General features: G+C 36.9%; 1 protein-coding gene across 2 annotated transcripts; it reads left to right on the top strand.

The window, feature by feature from the left end:
• The first annotated feature begins 421 nt into the window (after window positions 1–421).
• Window positions 422–8,647, top strand: LOC143632655 (putative serine/threonine-protein kinase WNK4). 2 transcript variants are annotated; one of them, XM_077101120.1, is made up of 8 exons: window positions 422–532; window positions 695–819; window positions 1,930–2,195; window positions 2,278–2,501; window positions 2,677–2,834; window positions 2,936–3,248; window positions 3,759–4,049; window positions 8,196–8,647. In XM_077101120.1, the coding sequence occupies exons 2-8, from the start codon at window positions 727–729 to the stop codon at window positions 8,636–8,638; spliced, it is 1,788 nt and encodes a 595-aa protein (XP_076957235.1). In that variant the 5' UTR covers window positions 422–532; window positions 695–726; the 3' UTR covers window positions 8,639–8,647. The 2 variants fall into 2 exon arrangements, with proteins under 2 accessions (XP_076957235.1, XP_076957236.1); XM_077101121.1 differs by lacking the exon at window positions 422–532 and having other exon boundaries at window positions 659–819.
• The last annotated feature ends 2,100 nt before the right edge of the window (window positions 8,648–10,747 follow it).

Here is a 10,747-nt window from a genome sequence, read left to right as displayed (position 1 = left end):
ATACGTTCATCAACTTCCTACTCCTAAACCTTACCAATATAATATTTTGTCTCACGCCAGAATTTAAACTCTAATCCTCTATCCCAAAACATTTACCACTAAACCAACACCACAAAGTGCTACAAATATTCAAACCATCTTCTTTATATTCTTCACATGATAATTGCATAAACTCCAAAATTCCAAATGATTTTCATGTAACTTCTAAATATAAAATACTAGTTACTCACTAGTCAACCAGCACTAGCTCCAAGAAACGACAACCACATATCCTTTAAGTTCCAAGATCCTTATCATTGTCATCACTTGTCCTTAGTTGTGTCTCATCTTCATCTCCATTGTCCAAACTTTTGACCCACCAAACATTATTCTCCATGTCATCTCAAACTCAAATGTTTTTTACCACCCTAAATACTTACATTAATCATAACAATCATGACTTGTCAAAGATAACAGAGATGGGTAGTTCTGATTCTTTGAATCCTCTAATATTGTCATATTTGGTGCATGTTTGGTGTCGTGTTCTGTGATGGTAAATAATACATACCCTTTAAAATCTTTATATTTAGATTAAGATATATTATATAGTGGGTGTTCCTGTTATGCTATCTCTATGTCTTGTCCTCTGTTTTACATAATATTATTCTTGAATTAATAATATACACACGTATCTTCTCAACTTTATTTTATATAGTTTTCTAAGCAACTTTTGGGGTTAAGGAAAGCATGCTTAAACCCAAATCAAGGTCTGGGTTTGGTGATCAAGATGGTCGTAGTAATCGGTATGCTGAGACCGATCCAACGGGTCGATACGGGCGGGTAAGATGTCTTATGTTTCATCATTTCATGCAGATGCTTAGTTTTGAGTTGGGCTTTCGATTCTTGATGCAAAATGTTTTTATTTTTGGTTTTTGCTAAAAGGTTTTATGATTATGGTGGTAAAGTTTAATCTTGGATTCTTGGTATGATAGAATTGATCAATCCAATATTAAGGGCTGTTTGATAGCTTTTCAGTGGTCATTAAGATACTACTTCTTAATCGTTAAGGGGTAGCATTATTATGAATATTTAAAGGTAACCATTAAGAGTTAGCCTTTTAATCATTCGGACTTAAAGTTACCTCTTAACTATTAAGTGGCTATGAGGCTACCAGACAACCCCTAAGATGTTACCTATTAACCATTTAAACTTAAGTTTACCTCTCAACTATTAAAACGCTATGAACTATTAAGAGGTAAACTCTTAATGACCATCAAAAGACTACTAAGCAGCCCCTAAGTTTTAGTCCTATGAAGGTTTGTAATTAAGATTTACCACTTGGTGGAATGTGATGTTCTTGAAATATCCAGTTTTTTGCGCCTTGAAATATTATTAAGGGATATTTGATGCAGCTTTCTTGAAAATAATTCTTTAAATGGTTCACTTATTATATAAAAATAAAAACAATAATAATTAATCTTGATAATAGTTGAACCGGCGATGAACAGGAGAGATATGGGATACATAAGGAATGTCTGACCTTAAATAATACAATTAGATTAAAAAGTTTTTTTAAATTTATGAATCTTGGATAATTTTATAGTTTTTTTAAGGCAATTTGGATTTAAGGAGTTCATTTAATTCTTAAAAAAGCTTGTACCTTTTGCCTAATTGCCTTCAATTAAGTCCATTTGGAGCTTCTTCTATTTGGACCTACATGAATCTTAAACAGATCCAAATTCTATATTGTTTTTCTAGTTCTTGTGGGATTTTTTTTATCAATCTCATTTATTCGACCCGTTACTTGTGAACAGGTCGACTCAAGTTATGTTTGATCTTGAACTTTTGTCCCAACTCAAACAATTACTCGTATTGAATTCTTGTTTCATCAGTTTCATGTTGGTTTAATCTTTTCTTTTTTAATCTTATTGACATATAAAAAATATTCAGTTCAAGGAAGTACTTGGAAAAGGGGCTATGAAGACCGTGTACAAAGCAATCGATGAAGTTCTCGGTATGGAAGTCGCATGGGGCCAAGTCAAACTTCACGACTTGCTTAGGTCTCCCGAAGATTTGCAACGTCTATACTCCGAGGTTCACCTTCTAGGCACCCTTAACCATGAATCAATCATCAAGTTCTACACATCGTGGATTGATGTGGACCGAAGAACCTTTAATTTCATAACCGAAATGTTCACTTCAGGAACACTCAAAGAGTAATAATAATATTACATTTATCACCAAATCTTGGTCAACTTTGATTCTAATGCTAATTTGATGTGCATTTGTTTTATGCAGATACAGAAAGAAATATGATAAAGTGGATATACGGGCTATAAAGATTTGGGCTCGCCAGATCTTATCGGGCCTGGTTTATCTGCACGGTCATGACCCGCCAGTGATCCATCGAGACCTTAAGTGTGACAATATTTTTGTTAATGGCCATTTGGGCCAAGTAAAGATTGGTGATCTTGGGCTTGCTGCTATCCTACGTGGCTCATGTAGGGCACATACTGTTATCGGTATGTTTGAACCCATTTCTATGATTTGTTAGCGAGCCAAATGGGTTGAGTTGATAAATACTAGATAATCAAAAATTGGTCAAACAGAGTCAAAGTTGACTTATTTATCCTTATTTGGTCAAATGAGTGAAAGTGAAAGGTTTAGATAACACTATTTTTGACCAATTTGTTTCAGGCACACCTGAGTTCATGGCCCCAGAACTCTACGAAGAAAACTACAACGAGTTGGTTGACGTGTACTCGTTTGGCATGTGTATATTAGAAATGCTAACTCATGAATATCCATATAGTGAATGCACTAATCCTGCACAAATCTACAAGAAAGTAACATCGGTACGCTCATATGTTATGTTATGTTATGTTATTATTGAGCCATATAGTATCACAAAGATTTGTTCAATAATAATATAGCTTTTATTAATAAAATGTTTCAGGGCAAGCTTCCAAGGGCATTCTACAAAGTCAAAGATCTTGAAGCCCAATGCTTCATTGGAAAATGTTTGGTCAACGCTTCAAATAGGTTATCGGCTAAGGACCTAATGCTTGACCCGTTTTTAGCCATGGATGACGTTGAACGGGCCCCTGCAGCCGAATATATTCATCAGAAACCGTTTATGAATGATGATATTGAAATTGAGAGGCTGCATTTGAACGGGTATCCGCCACGAACCAATATGTCCATTGCAGGAAAGTTGAATCCGGATGATGATACCATTATTCTTCGGGTTCAAATTGTAGATAGTGAAGGTAATTTTCATTTGGATTAGTTGTTTTGGAGCTGTCGGTTTTGCCATGTCAGTTGACACATCAGATGCCAGATATGCATAAAAATGCTTATCTCAAAAAAAAAAAAAGTTATAAATTTATAGTTGGTTTATACAAATGGTCCTTGAAATGCAGGTTAGTCCCTATGTCTGGGAAGTTACACTTATGGTCCCAACGTTCACTCAAACGTAACACGAATGGTCATTGGAACCAAGTGTCATTAGTTTTTCTTTCGTTAAGTTTCTGTTGAAATGACTAAAATGCCCCTTTATTTTCTCTGTCTAGTTTCTATTTTTCTAACAAAAGGGCTATTATAGTCTTTCTACAGAAACTTAATAGAACAGCTAGTGCCAAGGACCACTCGTGTTACGTTTGAGTGAAAAAGCCCATTAGTGTAACTACCTTTAGTGTGACTAGCTCTAATTACTAAATGTCTCTGAGATGCATCTTTTAAGGTTTGTGTTATTAATATTGGTTATCATGTGTATGCAGGTTCTGTGAGAAACGTTTACTTCCCGTTTGATATATTAAATGACACCCCATATGAAGTTGCATATGAAATGGTTAAGGAGCTCGAGATCACAGACTGGGACCCGTGTGATATCTCTGATATGATTGAAGGTGAAATTTCCGGCCTCATACCTGACTGGAATAATATTAATCAAGATGAAGATGATCACAGCCATTCGTTCCACTCGTTTTCGTCTTCCTCGTCATCTCAGTTATCGTTTTCAGGCTCGCGACAGATAGATGGAATGACATACGGACCGGATTGGTCACAAGGTATTTTGGCCCGTATACTTATTAATGAGTTGACTCGGGTTATGTTTTATCTTAACAGGTCAAACATATATAATTATAATAACTTCACATTATTATTCAAATGTTGCGGAAAAAAAGATGTTTTGGGTCAACCCAACCCGTAACAAAATTAGTTATTTTGACGGGTTACCCAATTTGCTCATTTTTGCACCTTTGAATAGTGTAAAAGAGCCAAGGCGCTCATGAACTACTTAAGATCGGCTCGTTAAAATTTTGGATCAAGCCGAGCTTAAATGAGCTCGATAGGGTGTAAACGAGCCAAGCCGCTGTGAGCGACTCGAGATCGGCTTGCTAAAAGCTCGAATCTACCCAAGCTTAAACAAGCTTGAGCCCGAAGCCGAGCCTAAGCCTAAAAATATGCTTGTTCACTAGACGAGCCCGGGCTTCATTTATTGAGCTCGAACTTGCTCGCGAGCCTAAATGAACCTAGTATTTATATAAAATTTTAATATGTTAAATATATATTTGTATAATGATTATTTATATGTATAATGAGTTCTTTAGCCACATGGGGGAAAGTTGACGGTATTACCATGTTAATTAAAAATCTGTTAAATGGTTCTAGTTTGAGGTCCTTAGGCCAAGGTGACATGGATATTCAAAAGGAGGGGGATCTTGTCAACAATAACGTTAAACAGTGTCTTCGAAAAGTTGCGGATGGTCACTTTACTGCTGCAGTAAAGGTGTTATGCTCATCTGGTGTTGCACCTTACAATTCTGATACCACAAAGGCTTTAGAAGCTAAACACCCGTACAAGAAGCCGCCGGCTATGCCGAACATGACTTATTCCGAGCCTCCTCTTGTGGCAGAGGTTGATAGTGTCCTTGGTTGCATTAAATCGTTTCCCAAAGGAACTTCGTGTGGGAGAGACGGTTAGCGCAACATATTTTGGATGCTCTTTGTGGAGAAGGGTCGGCTATTGCCACTGACCTCATATGTGCTATCACTGCATGGTTAATTTATGGTTAGGAGGGAGATGTCCGTCTACTTTGGCAGAGTTTGTCGCGTCTGCTCCTCTTACACCGCTTTTAAAACCCGACAACGGGATCCGACCTATTGCAGTGGGTACTATATGGAGGCGTTTGGTTTCTAAGGTGGCTATGAAAGGGGTTGGCAAAGAAATGACCAAATACCTTAATGATTTCCAGTTTGGGGTTGGTGTGTCGGGTGGTGCGGAGGCCATATTACATAGCGCCGACAGGGTATTGAGTGAGCGCCACACTGATGGGTCTCTTGCAATGCTTACAGTTGATTTTTCTAATGCATTTAATATGGTGGATAGATCAGCTTTACTTCATGAGGTAAGGATCAGATGCCCTTCTATTTCCTTGTGGGTGGAATTTTTATATGGGCAGCCATCAAGACTATATCTTGGGGATGATAATATTTGGTCCACCACAGGGGTTCAACAAGGAGACCCATTGAGACCACTCCTTTTTTCCTTGGTTTTACACCCCCTTGTGCATCAGATTCGAGACAATTGCAAGCTTCTTCTTCATGCCTGGTATCTTGATGATGGGACAGTCATTGGAGATTCAATGGAGGTGGCTAAAGTGCTGGATATCATTAAGGTGACGGGTCCAACTTTGGGTCTTGAACTGAATATTAAGAAAACTGAGCTATTTTGGCCTTCTTGTGATGGTACGAAGTCTCGTGATGGTTTATTCCCTGCTGACATCGGGAGACCATTATTAGGGGTGAAGCTTCTTGGGGGAGCTGTTAGTAAAGACACCGGGTTTATTAAGGGTTTGGCAAAGAAGAGAGCTACTAATGCTGTTGATTTGATGCGTCTTCTCCCAAAACTTGGTGACCCGCAGAGTGAGTTACTTTTGCTTCGATCATGTATGGGTATTGCTAAACTTTTCTTCGGTTTGAGAACATGCCAACCTGTACACATGATGGAGGCAGCGGTGTTTTTTGACAAGGGATTGCGTGAGGCGATCGAGGACATTGTAGTTTGTGGAGGTCCTTTCTTTGGAGACCTCCAATGGCGACTTGCTTCCTTACCCATTAAGAATGGGGGTTTGGGGTTGTATTCGGCAGTAGAGGCTTCCTCTTATGCGTTTGTGGCCTCGAGAGCCCAATCGTGGGTGCTTCAGGATCACATTTTGCGAGACAGTGGTATATGTGGGATGGATTCTGATTATTCTTGTGCTCTGGCTTGTCTTCGTGATATGATTCCAAGCTTCGATTTTAGTAGTTTCTCTAACAAAGAGACCGCCCCCTCTAAAGCCCAGCATGCATTGGCGAGCACTCTTTTTAGTAAAATTGTTCACGACATGGAGTCACACTTTAACATGACAAGCAGACAAAAAGCCATTTTTGAGTGTCTACAAGCACCACATGCTCAAGATTTTCTTCTTGCTATCCCTATAGATGGGTTAGGCCAGCATATGTCTCAAGTGGAGTATCGTAGTATCCTTAAGTATCGCCTTATGATTCCTCTATTTCCGGTTGATGAGATATGTCCTGTTTGTCGTAAAGCGTGTTTAGACTCATATGGGGAGCACGCGGTGCACTGTAAAGAGCTCCCGGGGTTCAAGTACCGACACGATCTGGTTAGGGATGTGCTCTTTGATATATTCAGGCGAGCTGGAAATTCTGTTAAGAAAGAAGCACCTGTGAATTTCCTGACTGACCCGTCGGAGGGAAGATCATCTCTTCGACCGGCTGACATTTTGGTGTTTGGATGGATAGGAGGGAAACACGTGTGTGTGGATTTAACAGGGGTTTCTCCTTTGGTGGGCTTAGGGAGTAGTGGTTTCGCGGTCGGTCAAGCCGCATTAAAAGCTGCTTCAGGTAAGGTGGCAAAACATGAAAAGGCGTGTCTTGACAACCAACATGTATTTATTCCTTTTGCTTTTGACACTTTTGGTTTCCTCGCGCCTGAAGCTGTGGAGCTACTTACCCGTGTTCAGCGGGTTATGCATAATAATGTTATGACTCCAAGATCAGCAAATATAGTTTTTAAAAGATTGGGTTTTGCGATTCAAAAAGGAGTAGCGGCGCAGCTTGTTGCCCGCTTGCCTTCTGTTTCGATGTAATCCAATAAACAATCATACAAGTTTTGAGGTTTTTATGTATTTGTTAAAAAAAAGATCTGATAAAAATAAACAAACAATATATATATATATATATATATATATATATATATATATATATATATATATTATGTTATATATAAAAAGTCATCATCATCATCATCGTACTCAGTATATCCCACCAATAGCAAAGCTATGGTAGGGTCTGAGGAGGGTAAGATGTAGGCAGCCTTACCTCTACCCCATAGGGATAGAGAGGCTGCTTCCGGTGAGAGCCCCGGCTCGATAGTAGTTTTGCATCAAGCCTTAGACATAAGGCACATAGCACTCAATCATCGGGACACCGGCTGATCGGTGCATGTACCCTTATCTTTCAGCTATCAACGCCACTACATGATGCCTGATTAACCGTCCGTCACTTTTAACGTTATTTTCACGAGATTAGTAAAATAACGTCAAAATAGTGCAATTTCACTTTTGCCCACCCGAGGGTTCACACATATATACATCATATGTGCGCACCGCAAGCAGGGCTAGTTATATATAAAAAGTATAATATAATTATATATAACAATTAATTATAAATGATTAAAAATTAACTAATAATTAATAATCGGCCGAGCACGAATCTAGTCATGCTTGGCTCGGCTTGTTTACACCCCTAAAGCTTGAGTCTAAAAATAAACTCCTTTAATAAACAAGCGAATGCTCACTTAACGAGCTTGAGTAAGCTTGTGAGCTTAAATGGGCTGATTATCACATAATTTTATTTAGTGCATTAAATATATACATTTACACAATAATAGTTATTATTTATCATATTATTATAAAAATAACTAAAAAATATATATTTTATGTTATATATAAAAGTTACAATTATAAGAACATACAAGAATTAGTTATTAGTGTATATAAATTAACTAATAAATTATTAATAAGCGAGCCAAACTCGGGTCGCTTACACCCTACCACCGGTAAATATCAAATCTTGAACTGCAAGTTAGCAACAAAACAAACTCTTTATGAGGATTTTAGAGCCATCTTTATAATCTAAAGTTCTTGCAGATCAAGTTTTTGATGACACAAGTTCTCAAGGATCTGTAGTTTCAGGAACCTACTCAAATTTAAGTTACATTTCAGCTGAGAACCACCACGAAAATCACAACCTTTTGAGCCCGAAAAACGGACCCCACAACTCTACAAGGTTTGGTCATGAAGAGAAAGCTTCCAGGAATCAAGAAAACCAGTCAAACGTCACAGTTGACTTTCATAAAGCTTCAACATCTAAAGCTAGCACAATGGCAGGCCCGAGGCTAACAAGAAACCAGTCAATGGTTGACATGAGAAGTCAACTGCTTCATAAATCTTTAGTGGAGGAGGTTAGTAAACGCCGCTTGTCGAAAACGGTTGGAACCGTTGAAGATGTCGGGTTCCAGGTGCCAGTTGTCGGGTCCAGGTCACGGCTCGGTGGCGGTCAACGGTTAAGGCACAAAGGGAAAAGAGTTTGACTAGGGAAAAATGGTTTGTTAATAGTCTTTTGAATAAGCTTATGTGTGTGTTGTGGAAAGAATTGTAAATTTACAAGACATGTTTCATATCGGGCCAGGCTGGGTCGGGCCCATCAAGTATAAGGACCATAATATATCTTGGGCTAGTTCCAAAGGGCTGCCTTAGTGTATAAAAATAATAAAAATTAAAATTGATAATAATATATAAAATTAATTGCATAAGTACAGTTTAATACGCTAGAACCTTGTGTATGTTAAACCAGCATTTGTGATATTCAGAGGGTTCAATATGTAATATTTTAGTCTTAATATTCCATCTGTATATTACACGAGTTGAATAAAACAAAATATTAAGTTAAATATTACATAGTAACAAAGATTTAGAAATAAAAAAAGAAGAAGAAGAAACGTAAAACAAGCTTATTTATCAGGTGGAAAAAAAAAGAACCGAGAAAATAAAATGATATAAGTAATGATTTACAAATTAAAAAAGAGTAACGAGAAACAAACTTATTATTTAAGTGATTAATAGAATTGACGAAGGTAAACGATGGTTTACAGAAGTGGGACAAATTATGTTGCTCTTATTTACTTATTTATTATTATACAATAATAGATTACTTATTATATAGTTTGTTGTTATGAAATAGCTATTTTTTTAAATTGGGAAATTTTTTTGTCGACATGATGGTAATTTATTTTTGAATTTATGTTTTTTTCTTGACTAATAGATCTTTTATTATTATTATTATTATTATTATTTGAATTTTTCCTTAAGACTATTTCTGGTAGTTACAAAGTACTTGTCTATTTAAATTTTTATGCCTAGGACTGTTTTTTTTGGCTTTGTGCTATAAGACTACACATGGGGTGGGCCTATGATGTCTAAAATGGTCAAATAAGTGATAAAGTACTATCTTTATTGCGTAAAGTACAGGTCAATATAACGTTGTTCTTAATGACATAGAAGACAGATTAAATGTAGTTCCACGCTATGCATGAGTGTGGGGTCTTTTATGGTTTCTTTAGAAATACGCTATATGGTTGAGCAAATAGTTGGAGTATATGTGTGATTTTTTCAAAAGAAACCATTGTGTGATTACCTTTATTATTATAATTAACATTTAACATAATAACATATGTTACTAATTTATGTTTTAGAGATTTAGATTCTAGGAGGGTTGAAGGTAAGTAAGTTATTAAAGCGAATAACGTCTATATAACACTTTGATTCATTTGCCTTTTCAGTTTATTTAACATGATTATCGATAAGATCGCAATCATATGATATATGCAAGAAGATTTTATACTTTTAAGGATCCTACACAGGATCACAACTACAAAATTGAGCATTAACAACGACATGGTGCGACGGAACAAATCTATCGCTGATTAAAACAAGTGGTTGCAAACATATGATGGAATTTGTGATGAACGTACTCTTCGAGTCGCAACACTAACAAAATAACCTTCTGAAAATGTTAAAATTTTTTTGCAAACAAGAAAAAAAGTTTTTACATGACGAATAAAAACTAAACCGAAAACATGTAAATTTATTCATAATTGTTTATCAGCTTTAATTTGATTTGCTTAAATAGTTAAATAAATATTTAGGATGGGTTACATCAAAGAAAAAAAATAAATTATAAAACAAACAAGTAAAACTTCTCTACCATAATCAACTAACCAAGGGCTTGGTGGTGGTCAACGGTTCAGGCCCAAAGAGAGTTGTAATTCACTAATTTACAAAAGGCTCACGTCTAGTAAAGGGCATGGGTCGGGTGACGGGTCTAGGGTGGGGGGTTATTTTACATACGCATCCAAACTACTAAGTGAACCAACCAAACTCAACCAATAATAATGTAATGTTACCTCAAAACAACCCAAAATATACTCAACACTGCTCAATTTAGAGAAAACAAAGGGGGTGGGGGGGAGGGGGGCTAACAACGTACTCTCTTAGCAATTAACCAATAAGATAATATCACCTCAAGTCAACCAAAACTATCCCAACTGCACTTAATACACTCAGCCTGAGTACATATACTCAGCTCTAACTACTCAAAAGAACTTACTTTGTTGGGAGGGGTTGGTTTCCCCATACTACCC

The sequence above is a fragment of the Bidens hawaiensis genome, unplaced genomic scaffold (genome assembly GCF_021521415.1).
Source record: "Bidens hawaiensis isolate Kalapana, Puna unplaced genomic scaffold, B.hawaiensis_p1.1 tig00006520_1, whole genome shotgun sequence".
Taxonomy (NCBI): Eukaryota; Viridiplantae; Streptophyta; class Magnoliopsida; order Asterales; family Asteraceae; genus Bidens; species Bidens hawaiensis.
The sequence above is the reverse complement of the archived record's forward strand: the minus strand, read 5'-3'. Positions and strand labels throughout refer to the sequence as shown.